The sequence below is a fragment of the Cydia amplana genome, chromosome 3 (assembly GCF_948474715.1).
Source record: "Cydia amplana chromosome 3, ilCydAmpl1.1, whole genome shotgun sequence".
In the NCBI taxonomy this organism is placed as follows: domain Eukaryota; kingdom Metazoa; phylum Arthropoda; class Insecta; order Lepidoptera; family Tortricidae; genus Cydia; species Cydia amplana.
The window spans coordinates 5,452,600-5,470,410 of NC_086071.1; the positions used below are offsets into that span (position 1 = coordinate 5,452,600).

Below are 17,811 nucleotides of genomic sequence, written 5' to 3' on the forward strand. Positions count from 1 at the left end.
CGTTTTTCCATTGCCCTTTTCAAACTTTGTCCATCCTGTATGTAGGTTGACGTCATACGCCTGTCATCGGCATGAAATGTACGCTCCCTGAAAATGACCAATATTAGGTTTCTATAGGCGGTTTTCTGTGACTCTCACTTAACGTAGGTACATATACCTAATATATTTTTCCTGACTCTTAATTGTCATATGCGCACCTTGACTACCTTTCCCTGAAGGATCTATACAAATATGACAAATGCATCGACAGATGATTGTCCTCGTGCTCAACACATGCCGCCGAAAGGTGCATGGACGCATACTAACGGGTGAAACCAAAACACGTGCTTCACGGTCAAATAGATAGAAGTGCGCGTTGTGCAAAAACCAGATCACCCTTTCCTTTTGTGCAATCCGAAACTTTCATCCCCAATTCATCGATATTTGCACAATAGAAAATTTCTGTGGACACATTATGAGGCTGAGCCAGGTGATTGAATTAAAGAGTTGCTTTTACCTCTGTTGAGTGGTTTTGGACAGTGTTAATTTACAATGACGTATTAACAACATGGTTATTTTGCTTTGCGTAAGTACATAATTATGAAGTTCTAAGTGTAATTAAATACATACAGCGTACATCATTGATACGTGCCCTGGTTGGATAAGTGTCTCTTTCGAAAAACCGGCAAAGTGCGAGTCGGACTCGCGCACGGAGGGTTCCGCACCATCAACAAAAAATAGAGCAAAACAAGCAAAAAAAAAACAAGCAAAAAAACGGTCACCCATCCAAGTACTGACCCAGCCCGACGTTGCTTAACTTCGCTCAAAAATCATGTTTGTTGTATGGTAGCCCCACTTAAATCTTTATTTTATTCTGTTTTTAGTATTTGTTGTTATAGCGGCAACAGAAATACATCATATGTGAAAATTTCAACTGTCTAGCTATCACGGTTCGTGAGATACAGCCTGGTGACAGACGGACGGACGGACGGACGGACGGACAGCGGAGTCTTAGTAATAGGGTCCCGTTTTTACCCTATGGGTACGGAACCCTAAAAACCTAACTTCCCAATATCGGAATTCGGAACAAAAATATAATAGTTTATGGTGACCGAAGAGCTGGCGACTTCCTCGCACAACGTATCAGCATTGTGATACATCGAGGAAATGCCGCCATCGTCCTTGGTGCCATGCCTCAAGGGCCAATTTTAGATTAAAGCTAGTTATAAATTTCCTTAGTTTAGTAGAACTACTGTAGTATACCTACATATTTTATGTAAATAAATAATAGTTTATAAGACGCTTAAGAGGAGGCTAACGGAAAATTGCAGTTATTATTATGAACTTTTACACGTTTTAATAGGTACTTTTAATCAAGATTAAACGCCATGAAAAAAATAACTCGGAAACTAGACTATATTAGCGAGAACAGTCTCAGTAGAACCGTAAAAGGTTAAAGTTGGCTCCATAGTTTTATTTATTTTTTACGAAAACACGTTAATTTTTCATTTATTTTCAATTGAATATCGTTACCTGGTTAAATTAAATTAAAAATTATAAATAATGGAGATAAGTTTTTCTAGACATCATTCTGAATCCAATGAGGTAGGTAATCTCTCTATCTGAAATAATATACATGAATGTGCAATTGTGCAGTGAGTTGCGGTTCCATACATTTTCCAAATTTTAAATTCAATTTGTATACCTATCACGATAGGTAACTGTCATTGTTTTTGAATTGACCGAATCAATTAGGTTAATTATTCCCTCTCGATGGCCGTAATTCAATTCCTCCTTTACGGTGTATCGGTATCTGCTAGCTATTTTAAGTGCCCGTTGAAATTCACTTAATTTTGTTGTCTATTTTGTATCTGATAGGTTCAAATTATCATAATAAAGGTGTAACCTTTGATATAAATCTTTTAGCTGCCGGTATCTACCTACTTCCTAGTCTTAAGGCTGATACATAAAAATAATACAATGAGAGTGTTAAATAGAAATACACCAATTAGTAATGATCTCCGAACGTTCTAGGCGCGTCGTTATACTAAACATCGTGTTTCATCGTAGCGGGATGCCTGGGGCCGCGGCGTCCGATCCTTTGAGTGCGGCCATACATCACGACTCCTAAGTAGACAGTATATCAACCGATATTCAGAGTAATTAGCCCCGTGGCGACGGACCTCCTGGATTTATTGTGGTAGGGCGTTAATGCGACCGACAGCCGTATTGCCGGCCTTTGTTCTCCGACCCGAAATATTCAATTGGATTATTATGAATACTATTAACGAGTCGCTATCGATGCAGCATGCTGCAGTTCAGAACAGTAATGCACCTTCATAGTAGGTGCTTACCTATTTAGCATTACTCTGATTCAAAAGTTTATATAAAGGTATTTTGATTCTAAGTAATTGCCATATACCAACATAAATTTATTTCAATTATTAATTAAAATGTCGTTTGTAAATCGTATATAGATAAATAACTGGTCTTTGTTTCATTAAATCGATATAACATGAGACCAAGCGGTAAATAACTAATAGTAGGGGTTTTTTGCTGCAACTCATATTGTCATATGAGTAAACAACTACATATTATGGAAAACGATAGCGTTAAAAACCTGTTACATTAATTTAAATTTAAAATTGGTAAGATTCGTGTCTGAATTAGAATAACTGAATTTAGGATATGTATTGTAGAGTATCTTTATATTTAAATCGATTCTCTCTTTAAACGATGTGGTACAAAATAATATTGTTTTTATTAGAATTTCAATCTAAATGTGCGTATCTTGGAGACATCCTGCGTTTTCGGTTCGGTAAAAGCAGCTTTTAGGAAGTTTATCGCGCTAATGATGTTTTACGATGTATCTATACTCGGTCTTATCGCTCGCCGTCGCCTACGGTAGCAAAGCGTCTGGCTTCTGTCTTGACTTGTCCTTTATCTATGCAAAGGTAAAATAAAATATGCACCATGTTGCTAAGATCTTAACGACTTATATTGTTCGACAGGTTTATTTGGTGGTATCATGTTTCTGTCGCTGTCGGTTTCTCGCCGCCATATTCATATCATCATCAAGTCTTAATTAATTGACGGATTGCGGTAGCGGTCTTCTTATTAGTGCTTTTTGTGCGACATCCTAACACTTTTGTTAAGTTTATTATCTGTGTGATAAGGTTTAGTAAATCGTCATTGGAAGAAGAAAAGAAATGCCGCTTATTGCGCCAAAGAAAACAAAAAATCGCTTTCATAAACCTGGACACTTAGTCTTCTACTCGCATTTTAATAATTGCTCAAAATGAACATACATGGATAGATGCATTTGTTAATAAATATTTTCTACTTTAATATTATCTTTTCTTTAATTAAATAAAAAATACAAGAAGGTTCGATAGATGATCAGTGTTCGGGGTTGCGTTGGCAAATCTAGATTAATAAACCGCGCGACGCCAATCTATGAAGAAACTGTGGGTACCTAGGTAGATCTATGTAACTTTATGACCACCTTACATACACTAACATTAGATACATACTGCACCAAATGCCCTATGTGTTTACTAGAATAATAATAATTACAAATAAAATGACCAATTATTAAGCTATCATAATGATATCCGAAAATGCAGTTTGTTATTATTGTCTAAAGCAAACAATCGTTTGATATGATTACAGGTTATCTAAACATGTTCCGTTGTATAGTGAGACAGTAAAAAACGTGAAAACAAATACACAAAGGGAGACCGAAGTTAGAAAACTTAATTTAACCGTCGAATCTAAAAACAGACGGTATTGTGTTTCCCTGGTGCTAACCAATCCTCTTTTGTTACAACCCCGCCCACGGCTATTATCAGATACCAGTGGCATGTCATTTTTTATCAAAACAATAACCTTTTTATAGAAATAGTCTGGTAACACGCTCTCACACGAAAATATAAATAATAGGTAAATTTGTCAGAAGCTCTAACAATCGAATCAAATCTAATTTACGTCGACGTATTAATAGTTAGTGTATTTGTGAGACACGAAAAAAACATAGCGTGGGTAAATCAATGGCGACGAGTCAGTGCTAATCCCATCAAGTTAATGTTATCACGTAAAATAAACCACACGATGCTATCAATTAGCTCATTACCCAAGCTTCAAGAAATTCATTACAGAAATGACGTCGTCAAATGACGTCGTCTAATGACGTCGTCTAATGACGTCGTCTAATGACGTCACTTTGTATTAAACCTGAGTTAACCTAGGAAAGTGAATAACCTTTTTTGTACATTTTATAACCGTTTACTGCAGCTTTTTTTCGATAGGTATTATTGTAAATTTCATCGTAGTATTTATAGCAATGGCTATTAAAATAAAACGGATAGACGTAGGTATATTGTGTTACATTTTATGAATGTGTATTTCACATAACTTAATTAATAATTATAAGCTAATCCATCCATTATTATAATGATTTTATTCCATTAGAATGGAACCAACCTAAGGCCATATTTATCATTTACTTTATACTTTCTCGACCGACCAATATTTACAACTACTATTACTTGTTGCTTATGTACAAACAATGTGTTGGCTACCTGATTAGACTCCGTATTATGAAGTGTTTACAGACACTGCGGTCATTGCTCACCATAATTATATACAGGAATATCTTAAATTTGTAGGTTAAATACTACGTCAGGGACGGTACCACTTAGTTTTATCTCATAGAACATAATATACAGTCATATTCATATAATTTGTATAAAGGGATATGTATCGAGTTATTTAATATAAATTTCATTTTGATACTTGGAGAAACTTTACACCTCCTAATCTTGTTAGAATTAGTACTCTGACATTGTGGACCTTTTAAGTCTCCAAATTTAGCCATAGAGACTATATATCTCTGTTATATTGAAATAATTATTTATTTTAAGATTATTATAATGCAATTTTCACCCAGGTATTGGCTGTTGTAACTATTTATAAATATTGCTTCCCTTTTCATGTCACTATGTATATAATATATGTTACTGTAAATGTTGTATTAATTTGTAAAAAAACCCCTCAAATGCCTAATTGCAGAAAACATCTTTGTATTTTTTTTTAATTTAATTTTGGATACTTACCTGAACTGAGAGCGATAATAATGCTGGTGACCGCCAATTTTTTAGTTACTGGCTACTGTTTTAAGTTATTTTTATTATTTTAAAAGTATGATTTTAATAATAAAATCAGTTCATAGAAATATAAATCGAACTTTAAAAATGTGTAACCAAAATGACAGAAAATTTTTAATACTGCACCATGCGAGTTTACCATGGGTATTGTAATGGTAAGTAATCTGTGAGTACATCGTAACATCACGCAAGACTGAAATTAAGTCCTCGCCGCCGCGGCACGTCGCTTCATCGACGGAAATAGTGTACCTACTTACCTACTTAAAGAGTGGATGAGACCGATTAAAAATAATATCATAGTTAAGAATCGTGTGGGAAGCTTCATTAATGAAATGAAATGTGATGCACTTGTTAAAATAAACCTCCCATTCTAAGACACTTTATGAGCAAACCCTATTGTCAAAGTTGTAAATTATTGAAGAAAAAAAAGGGTTGGCAAAAGTATCTCGTAAAGGGAACCCTAACTTCAGCTCCGTTGGAGCCTAACTTGGCCCGAGTAAAAATAATTGTATCAACAAATATATTTCTATTTAATTCACAATAAATAGAGCTGCGTATAATTGTTTTAGAGTAAAAAATAAACATTTTAGAATAATCTTACTTCGCCAACCGTCCCAAACTTTGCCTTATAATTTTGAATTATGAAAATTATACTAAAACTTATTCCAAGTCCTAAAAATAAATTATGTAAACAGCACATCTGCACAGAAACTTGTTTGCATGGCGGGTCAGTTATCTCTGCACCGCCCTGCAAATTAATGTACTAAAGGGGTTCAGGTTACTTATTTTTAGCAACCCTAATTTTCAATGAACTGTAAAATTCATAACGGGATTTGTTTCTGAGTCAATTTACTTACTTTTCAATTATTTTAGTGCATTAAAGACTGCTTTTGATATCTATGAAAATATCATATTTTTATTGACTGTAGAATAAGGAAAAAAACTAAAATACAAATATTTCACCACAATTCTAGCTGTTGTAAATGTGACAGCTGTTCGTTAGAGCGTCAACGTGCTATGGATAATAATATTAAAATTTTGCTAAGACAGTGAAAAGATCGAATTTTGTTATTGTAGGTAATTAATGTAACTAAGTACCCATAACTTTTAATATACACCAATTGAAGCGTTTTTAGCTGGTGGATCACACGGTGTGTGAACGTGTCAAGGATGTAAGGCAAATATCATTGCTGCGCTTGTAAATTCCGACAATTGCTCCATTTTTGAAAACTGAAATTAAACCCTGTAAACTCTATATGTATTAAGGTTTCGTTCTTGAAAATTTGACAGCTGTCACAGCGAATTGACAAGCCCAACGACGATATACCACTGATATGGCGCTATAACCGCCTTAAAAATAGTTAGGTAGAAAATGTACCGATTAGCTACCTACTTTTAACAGCAGCTTTTTGTGGGTGGCACAAGACCCAGATTGCGGCCCTCAATGCGATGGACCGACCAAGTTAAAAATCTCACCGGATCACCTTTAAATCTGTGCGTGCGGAATGCAGAAAATAGAGAAGCATGGCGGGAAATAACGAAAAAAGACGTACAACGACCCCAATCACCACTGCTCTGACAAGAGTATCCGACTGAGAAGAAGACTTTTAACAGCAAAACGTAAAATATGCATCCGACGAGTCTAGCCCCTTTCTAGTAGGTACGTAATTCGTATACTTTCTAGATTTTAACAACGGACAAAAAAAATACCTACTTACACAAGAGTTACAATCCAGCAACACGTACCTACTGATCCCTTATACCTCATAACCTCACCATGTTGTTATTATGAATTTGGACATCTTAATAAAGGACAAAATAACAGTTATTCGTTGTGTCCACGTTGCGATTAATAAAAAAGTAATGTCAGTTTATCCACCCACATTGGTTATAAATTAATAGAATCTGCCCTCATGGTCGTGTCGTATAATAATGGTGGATTTGGTTCGTGTGAGGTATTTTTTTATTATTTTTAGGAAACGTTTCCTCGCGATTGCATCTCACCCCGTTGCTTCGCGTGGCAGTCCGACTATAAATGAATTCAAAATTTCGTAGTAAAACTTTATTTCAATTTGGATACGATTTCTTTGATGCTTGTCACGTTGTGACAGCATCAGCAAAAAACCGGCCAAGTGCGTGTCGGACTCGCGCACGGAGGGTTCCGCACCATCAACAAAAAATAGAGCAAAAAAATTGAGTTTGTTGTATGGGAGCCCCCCTTAAATATTTATTTTATTAAATTTTTAGTATTTGTTGTTATAGCGGCAATAGAGATACATCATTTGTGAAAATTTCAACTGTCTAGCTATCGCGGTTCATGAGATACAGCCTGATGACAGACGGACGGACGGACAGCAAAGTATTAGTAATAGGGTCCTGTTTTTTACCCTTTGGGTACGGAACCCTAAAAAGTGCGTGCCGAGTGTCTTTACTCTAATGGTAGATAAATATAGCTTGTAATAAACTGGAACTGTTTTTAATTCTAGACAACCTTAGTCAATAATGTAATTTAATTGTATTTCTAGCGGTAATTTCAATTAAATGCGGTCAGCTGTTAAGTGATTAAGTAGTTGTAGGTAAAATATAGGTAAAATACCATTTTCAAGAAACGTACTGTCGAGGAATTTGATTCCGGTACCATATCCTTGTCAAGTTGTCACAGTGTTAATCATCACGAAATTAATTTCTACTATATTAATTTCTGATAAGGTACGAAGTGGTACAGAAATCATATTCCTTGACCGTACTTTACTAAGATAAACTTCAGTAATTAATCCTAGGTTCTTACTTTTATCTTGGAAAAATAAATAAAAGAAGAACATCGTTGTTTGCTATAATAAATGTTATAGTTGGTATTATAACATGCTAAATGTCTTTAATTATTGATGGATTGTTGCAAAACAAAATTTTAAAGTACCTACAACTTTAGTTAAAATTGTAGGTTACTAAAATGAAATATGTACGTACCTGCCTCTATGTACCACTTTTTGCGATTTTGAAAATATATTTTTTTTTTTGGTTTTTTTACATGTAGTTTTGCCATGTAATCTAGTCAGGTCTTTTATTCGCAGCTTAGCTTACAGATAGATCCTCAGTAGGTCCTGTACTAACTAGTAGCCTGCAGTGCAAGCCAGAAGCTTGTCACAGGTCGCCAACGTGCGTAGTGCTAAAATAAAACCTCATCGTGCGGGATGTCGTTGTCTTTCAAAAATATTACGAATCATAGAATTAATAAACATATAAATAATACATTATTAAAGTCTGCTAATTCTCCACAAGTCCACTGAAAAACAAGTTTGTTTACTTCAACCATAGCTTCAACCGTAATCTTGATTTCGCATTAGCCTGCCTGCATTATAATATCGGCGACTAAAATAATGTTGTATTAAAATGGTTTTAATCGTATTAGTAACCAAGATACGAATATAGTGTAATTCAAAGTTGTTTTGGTCACAGACATCATCATCATCATCCGAATTATGCACAGTTTGGTCGAATTACAAAATATTTTTCAGGTTTGGATTAAAATTATGGCCTTTTGTGCAATGGTAATCTAAATGAACAAAAATTTAAAATATTGCAAATATTTAACTTCAGAACACCAATTATGATGACTTTCAAGTTATTTTATCTCAATGTTTCGAAGTAAAATAACGATACAAGTACATAATGAGATAATGACCTTATGCAGGTCTTCGAGGTTTTTTGTCAGTATAAACTAGTACTTTGTAAGATTATATAACTATACAGGGTGTCCCAAGAAGTAGTGATATACTGAAGCTGGGAGGTAGAGGACCTAGAGGGCTATCTGAATCACCCGCATGTATGTTCCGCGATTTTTCGTATTTTCGGAGTTATGATTTTTTTTAATTTTTCACCTATCGCCGAGTACGATGATATTTTTATTTATGGTGACGTGAATTATTGCGGTAGATGCTGGGTAACTTTATCTTGGCATTATTTTTTTTTTTAATTCTATTTAAAGATCTAACGATAGTAAATGTTACCATACTGAATTGGCCTATCTATCAGCTTAGCACACAAAAAAAAACAAGCATCTACCGCAATAATTCACGTCACCATAAATAAAAATCTCATCGTACTCGGCGATAGGTGAAAAATTAAAAAAAATCATAACTCCGAAAATACGAAAAATTGCGGAACATACATGGGGGTGATTCAGATAGCCCTCTAGGTCCTCTACCTCCCAGCTTCAGTATATCACTACTTCTTGGGACACCCTGTATTATGGAACACATAGGTAAATAAGAACAATAACGGCTTTAAATAAATTATTTATTTCTAATCTTATTCTAATAGGTATTTACAATTTTTTCGGTATCTGTGAGCATTAGGTAATTACAAAGTTTCGCCTACTTTCTACAACGAGCATAATCATTGTATCATTTGGTACATCATTACCTTATTATAGTTAAACTATTATCTAATTGATAAGGCTTAATTAATTAAGGCACTTGTCTTTGACTAGAGATCCAAAAAGTCTTTTGTTTTCACATAAATGCAAACTATCATGAATGCATATATATATATACCGGAGGGATTCGTCCTTTTGTATGTTCTCACGACCGAGAGCTCTGCGAACAAAAGAAAAATAAATTAACTATGTATTCATATTTCTGATATAAATAGGTAAAGAAACAGTTGAGCATATATTATGATTCAAGTAACAAAATTACTCGTATATAATGAGATTAATTATGAGGGTGATGGGATCATTTTTAAAATTATTACAATGTATGTATTCAATTATTTAACTTGTAAATATAATTATGTAAGTATAATTTATATCACATATTATTGTATAAAAATAAAACAGCTGAAATTACCTATTTGCTATTTCTGCTGCCACCACGAGATTACGTCAAGTAACTCATCTTCATCCATAGGCCCTAGTTGCTGCTGAGTGGTCACTTCATATCTATCCACCGCAGAATATGCCGAGGAAACACCCGAGGAGCACTCGGAGGGGGCCGGAGAGTCCGGCTTCTCGGAACAAGGCGAACTGCTGCCGTAGAAGAAGCCATCGTCCAAGTCTAACGAAGTCATCGGCTGCGTATTGCTATTCGGAATGTTTTCTCTATTTTCTTGATCACGAGTGATTCCTAAAGCTGCGTCACTCTCGTCCAGCAACTGTTGAAGATATCTTATGTACTCGACGACCATTCTTAACGTGTCCACTTTGCTTAATTTCTTCCCCGAACCGCGTCTCGCGCCGCCAGATAACGCAGCCACCACGGAAGCTGGCAGGTGACGGCGAAGTGCGTTAAATCCATCATTCACTTGTTTTACACGATTGCGCTCGCGAGCATTGCGGCGAGCTATCGACACGGCCTGCGGTCCGGTGTAAGGATTCGTTCTGAAGTGAACTTTTTTCCTATACTGCAAATTCGGTGGAGTGTCGTGCGTAACGTAATTTTTTTCAGGAGCTGGCGCAATTGGTATATTCCTCTTTTCCATCGTGTTCTTCGCTGTAGTACCAGACGGGTAGCCCGATGACACCACGACGTAGTTCGTTTGTCCCTGGACGAGTTGTATTTCTTGTAGCATCGTATTTACGCGGTCGTTCGCGGTAGAAGGGCGCGCGGTCAGTCCGCGCGGCGGCCAGAAAAGCACTGAGCGATAAAAATTGCGTGGGAGCTTGGAGCGCGAGTGACGGGAGCGGAGCTTCGCGTTTAAGTGAGCCGCCGGCGCACGGGCACGCGTTATATCACCTGCGCTGCGCCGGCTGCAAAAAATATAAATTTTAAAATTCTCTTCCCCTATTATTTTCGATCATCCCTTCCCTCCAGTACGTGCGGGTCCGTACCTGGGGTAGTGCGGCGACCGCTCCGTGGTCGAGAGCGAGCAACGCGTGCCCAGTTTTTTTCTGTGTTGACCACTGAATATTGTAAATTGATATTTTTTATGACGCGTTGCAGTTACATTTACCATAAGTTATTACATACTTAGAAACGACACATTACTTTTTAACTAAAATACATGTCGTTTAATATATCTTTAAAATAATGTATAAATAAATATCTAAACTCATTCATTGTAAATATGTAGATCTTCAAAGTAACTTTTTTAGGATACCTATCTGAAGAGAAGAGAGTTAGAGGAAGATCGTTTCGCATTTGAAAGAATCCTAATTTTTCACATAGATTTCGTTTTTTATATAGTTTAACAAATATGATTTACTTACACAAAAATATTGCATATGGTTCGTTGTTTTTGACCCCCGTTTATTCTTACTCGTGTAAAAACCCGTAGAAAAGGTATAAATTAAATACACATTTCTTTTGGATAATGTTTACATCCATAATACATTCGTAATGTGCCCAAGCAATTTTTGCATCTCACTGTATCTTTTACATTAATTTTGTTATCGCTCCAATGTCCGTTAAAATAATGCAGGTGCATTATTTTTTTAAATTTAACAACTACATACATGCATTCTCAAAATGTTTACTTGATTGATACTCTGTAGGGACTTGAGTCCTAGGACTCTAAGGGTGGGTTGCACCAATCACAATCGACGGACTGACTTACTTTGAAAATAATTTAGTTGTAGAAGTATTCAATAGAACAATACTGACATTTCCTCTTGCGTTTTATATTCGATGTATTCCGACTCTTTATTAAAATTTAAAAAAAATAAATATATATATTTATTTCAGGAAATACAATAATCAATAAAAGCAGTACAGTGATCCCGACACTAGGCACAGCCTGTATCGTGGGAATCTTACAGAAATACCGAATAATAAATTTGCCACTATAAATTCATTCATCCATCAGAAATTTTTATCTATTATATTATGTCATCAGTTTTGAAATAATTACGTAAATTTCCTGCGTCGTAAATAAAGCCAGATAAAACTTGCGATAACTGTATTACAGTCAAACACATGCCTCGCTTTCTCAAACGCTCCAAGTGGTAATACAACATACCCCGTGCATCACATTAATTCACATTTCTCTAATACCAATATTTATAACGTTTATGAACGTGCATAGGCATCAATATTTTTAATTCATTAAAATATTTAGAGTTTTCAAGTTGCATGTGTTCGTGTGAGCGAAGCCGCCGCGCCGCGGTGACAGACCGGACCGCAGTCATCATCAATTAGGCCTACTGTGACATACTTTTGCAAAAGGCTCAAGTATATAAGAAGCTGTGACCACATACGCCGTAATAGAATGAGGCTGGGTTGTAAGCATGCTATGAATTACACTTCTTACCGATAGTTTGTTTTATTCGTCGGCGCTTTGATCAAAGCTACCGGTTACTGTCAATCCCATGGCGTGGATCGAATAACTCTCATTCGATTCTGTTAGCCTTACTAATTGAATCGAAACTGCTTCAAGAGGTATTTGTTTTCATTAGTTAACACTTAAGTGGTAATAATGTTAGCGTCGTGAAGATGCCTTTGCTTCAAATTACTAAAAGTAAGTGGGACTTCACAAAACCTTCTTTTTAAGGCTCTTGTTAAAAATATGTTGAATTTTCATAGTGTTGTTATATCGATAAATTGTACCTATGCGTATCTACGTTATTTATTAAATACTTATTGATATTCTGTTTCTTCGTTATACGAAAAGAACCCGAAAAAAATGTCATGTGGCTACCGATAAGATCTGACTAATACTTGATTTGTAACTATATTATTTGAATATGCCCTCCTATGGAGCAAACAGCTACATATTTTAGGCCCACTTTCTAAATTTTTTTTGGAAAGCAATATTATTGGTAGTCACCTGAAATTATATCTTACAAGAACAAGCGCGCAGAAATATATAATACGTCTTCAGTTTCAGCGTCCTAAGGGCACGCCCTTATCACTCGTCATACCAACACTTGTCGTCGTCATCGCCGTGGTCGTTGTCTTGTCGTTGTAATAAATAAATGAGAGAAACCCCGAAATCGCGAAAAAAAAATACACTCCCATAGAAAATATCAACATCTGACCTGCCAAATGTATGGAAAAGCCATTTTTCTTTCATGATTTCGGGGTGGTCCCATAGTATACTAGTAAGTTGCTCAATATGGCCTATAATAATATGTTCATCTCGCAAAATATTATTATTTAAAAAAATATCTATGTTAATTAGTGTTTCTAACAATCAAAAGACATGAATATTTTTGTTTAGAAAATTAAAGATAGGTAAGTATAGCAATTATAACGTCCATGGCATAACGCGTCCGTTTCAATGCCTACTATTCCCCCTACAAAAATATCTACGACCAACAAACTCATTTAAACATTAAATATAATATACCGGCCAGTCAGTTAGGAAGGTAAAGAAGGTTGCGACCCCGTGATTGTATTTTACCGGATATGACCTGCGGGGAGTGTCAATATTAGACGTTTATACTATTACGCTATTAGTTTTTTTACGTTCAATCATTATAGGGCTTCGTTAGAGCTGTGTGAAATATTGAGGGGTGTAGAATGTTAATAGGTGAATTTTACTCGCGTACAAACATGCCATGTAAGTATAGATAATATTGAGCGCTGGAGCGGGTTTAAGCTCGTGGTATTGATTATGTACCTACCTAATATGTTTTCCTACTTGACTGTTTACAATTTTACTGATAACTGGTCTCTAATAATATTGTTAGTTTAGAAACAGAAATACCTACTTCAATTCAATTAATTTTGCGACAAAAGAGGTCTGCTTCGTATCATTAGGTACATACCATTGTACACCATTTCGAAATATTTAAAAACACTTTTAGGGATAAACGTTGGATACGTTTTTCTTGAACTTTTTTTATAAGCGGGGTTTGAGAAAAATAAACCTACTTACGTCACTATTTATCAACAAACAATATCTCCAAATTATAATAAAGCGACTTGTTAACATCCATTTATACTATTAAAGGATTACCCAAAAAGAATAATGTTAAATGATCTTATTGAGAGGGTTGTAGACACGCTATGTTACAAATCATACCACCCACGCGACCACACTCATCTATTTGTAGTTGATGAAAAGCAGAATGGTTATGACCATTCATAAAGAAATATAAGCTGGTCAAATGTCAGAATAAGATTAAAACATAACCAGCTATTTGATTAGAGTTATGTAGGTTTTCCAGTGTAGAAGTAAGAAGCTACTGATTAAGGTGTACATCTGGAGTATAGCCCTTTATGAAAGTGAAACGTGGACAATGACCCTAAGAGATAGAAAGAGAATGGAAGCATTTGAAATGTGGTGATGCCGGGCGAAATGGCTGAGAGACAGGATAACGAATGAGGAGGTGCTAAGAAGAGTGAATGAAAGGAGAGCTATCCTGAACACCATTGCAAATAGACGCGGAAAAATGATTGGACACTTAATACGACACAACCACTTCTTTAAAACTATCCTGGAGGGGCGGATAGGACGCAAGCGGGGCAAAGGAAAACCCAGACGCAGCTTTCTAGACCAAGTGAAAGAAAAAGGGGGGGTCGTGTCGTATCAGAAAGTCAAAGAGCTGGCGCAAGATGGCGCAAGGGAATGCTGGAAGATACTCCACCGACAAGAGAATAACTCTTAAGTTAATGATGAATGATGATGAGGTTTTCCAGTAAATATTACATAGCTATTATCAATAGAACCCTGCAGTTTCACAGTGGAAATGGCAATTACTCTTACGATCAATTTGTTCACATGACAACTGTCAGTTTTTACCCTAACGGCAATTAACCCGGAACGAATTTCACAACCCCTATATTTTGGTTTGGATTGTCTATCGTTGTTTTAAGCTTTGGAACGAAAAAAATAGGGAAGGGAATATACAACAACATTTATCAAATTAATATGAATGTTGTATTATAAGACTTACAAGTAAATAATGTAGGTATTTACCTACTTTAAATATCTTAATTATAAGTCTCGCTGATTGCAATTATGGCGGCTAAAGCTAAAGAAAAACTAGTAGGTGGGTGAATCAACTAAATGATGATAAAACGTTTGTTGTGAATATGGTGTATATGTAGGTGTATTGCCTATTGTAGATACACATACGAGTATATAGTATAGTAATAAAGAGTCGAAAAATCCGCTTGACTAATCAAATTCTACAATTTTGTGTTTAAAATCACATCCTACCATTTCTTACTACAACGATTGCCTACCGCATCATCTGGTCAGATTTAAACCCAGGAGGAAACTAAACTTTTATGTATTTGGGAAAGGAAATAAAACATACTTAGGAATGATTTTCTTTGGGTAAATACAGTCAGCATCAAAAGTAGTGGATTAGACTAAGCGTCAAAAGTATTTTCCACTAATAGCTTAACAAAAAGAACTAGATTTAAATATTTATATAAGTAGAACAATTGTTCTACTTACCATACTTACATAATTTAATTTAATTACGACAGCTACTTGTGAAATGCTAGCTGTAGAGATATGTATATCTCTATTTTGACAAATATTAAGAGTGGCAGATGCTTTTAATGCGTTGTTTCATCCGTAACTATTGATGCTGACTGTACCCACAGAAAAGCTAGTGGTTTGTAGTAGTAGTAGTAGTAGTAGTAGTAGTAGTAGTAGTAGTAAAATACTATATTGTACAAAAAGAAACATAAAACATGAAAGAACGCACATCATTAGTACAAAGGCGAACTTATCCCTTTCAGGGATCTCTTCCAGTTAACCCTTGAGCAATACGACCTTGAGCTTGAGTTTTAGTTACTATCAAATTTGTTATTTCTGGACTGCTCATTTTGAACCATAATGGCAGTAAAACAATTACAAAATACACGAGCAAGAGATGCGTGGGATTGCAGGGGTGATGATGATGATGGGAATTGTGTCATCTGTCCGGTCACGGCTGACTGGTGTGGGATCTACTACAAAATTGTTTGATATTTATGTTTTTTTATTGAAATTAAAGCAAATAAACCAAAACGTTATACGAAATAACCGAAGCGTAAGTTTACTACCATACCAACTTGTAGTTCAGCACATAGTGTATATCTATTATTATTGTTAGTTGGCGACGAAGCTTGTAGCTGAATAGTTTTTGTAAGCACAATAAATGAATAATATTTTAGAAAATAATCTATCAGCACAATATTTGAAAATTGTGACATTATTTGTTCTCATAATCACTGAGAAATTCAGAGAAGTTGGTCTTCATTCTAAAGATAAGTATGTATTTACCTACGTTTTACTTAAACATAGTATCAGATTCGTTTTATTATTTGTAAGTTTACAAAAAAAAACTTTTTTTAAATGTATTTTCCCCGTCGTACCATTAATTATTAAAAAGAAATTTGTCGTTTCACGCTCGTACCTTGCTCAATAGTCATTAACTAGTTAAGGTTAAGGCTCAGTAGCTCCCACACCATCTAATTGTAAAGTTCATTCAAGTTTCCACCAACAAGATCTATTAATTTTACGTTTAAAAATTAAACCGCTCTATAAATCATAAATGCAAAGCTAGCCGACATCGATAATACAATGGGACTACCTGATTTCTATCCAATATGATTTGATTAACGACGTGTTGAGATACTCCTATTCATAGCGACGTCAAAGGGTGATCGCATCAAGTATTAATAAAGAGAATGTTTTACGTTCCAGCTCAAGCGCGCATGGTCGAGGACAATGAAAATCCTGAATCACAAAGCAAGCATTCCTCATAGTGCCAACACTGCGCGATACATTTTTAAATGAGCGGCGTTTCGTCCATAATACTGTCCGTCAACATAACGTACACAAATAAGTAAATAAATGGCGATTTCGAAAAAAAATTACAATTTCTAAGAACATTTACAAGTTTTTCGAGATGTTTAGGGGATTTGTCAATATGCAAATAGATTGTCTTGTGCACTTGTAAATCGGCAAAGTAATCTGAACGGCGGATCTGTGACACGTCCCCGTCGCCACCCACGGCCGGCGTCACTCGACGTCTGAGGGCCTACCGCGAACCACGTTCGACGTGTTGCCTCTCTGTCGCACTTGTGAATTCGTACGTAAGTGTGACAGGGAGGCAACACGTCGAACGTGGTTCGCGGTAGACCCTCTGTGTCGGCGGCGTGACGTGACGTATCCGACTTGTTGACACGGCGACACCGATTGTGACCAACTGCCGTATTCGAACTTCAAGATATTCACAAGAGACGACACGTACTAGATCTATTCTAGATACGTTATAGTTTAGATTTCAACTAGTTCTCTTTTGCAGCGCAATTCGGGCAACCAATGTCACTTTTACGTTAGATAGAGTTAGATATCTATTAGATGTGAATTGGATCTCTAAGTCATATCTTGTGGAAATCGTTCAAGACTATCTCCAGAATCGCGCAAATGTCAAATTTGACAGGTTAGATCTTAAACATATCGTTATCGTATCTTGGCGATGTCTAAAAGATATCTGACAGATGTGTATTTCAAAATCCGAATCGGGCCAAGATCACTGACTACATTCGGTATTGTAACGACTATACGACAGTCGATTTTGTATTCCGAATCCGTCAGATATTACATACTAGATTGTAACGCGTAACACAAAAAAGAATTTTGATAGGTAAGTTATTTATCAAGCTTTGATTGACTGTCGTATTTGTGTACAGTCTTAATCGTGTTAATCAGACACATAAAAATGTTCTCTATCCTCATTTGACAGCGTGCAGAACAACTTCATAACGAGGTGACGTGTCTCTTT

General features: G+C 35.7%; 1 protein-coding gene across 1 annotated transcript; it reads right to left on the reverse strand.

Annotated features, from left to right (window-relative positions):
• Positions 1-9,424: 9,424 nt before the first annotated feature.
• Positions 9,425-11,063, reverse strand: LOC134662898 (achaete-scute complex protein T3-like). The gene is made up of 2 exons (XM_063519204.1): positions 9,992-11,063; positions 9,425-9,739 (listed from the first exon to the last, which is right to left on the reverse strand). The coding sequence occupies exon 1, from the start codon at positions 10,710-10,712 to the stop codon at positions 9,999-10,001; it is 714 nt and encodes a 237-aa protein (XP_063375274.1). The 5' UTR covers positions 10,713-11,063; the 3' UTR covers positions 9,425-9,739; positions 9,992-9,998.
• Between the last annotated feature and the right edge of the window lie 6,748 nt (positions 11,064-17,811).

What these genes read in the sequence shown, in the direction of transcription:
- LOC134662898 (XM_063519204.1), bottom strand. Translation starts at nt 10,712, where the DNA reads ATGCTACAAGAAATACAACTCGTCCAGGGACAAACGAACTACGTCGTG.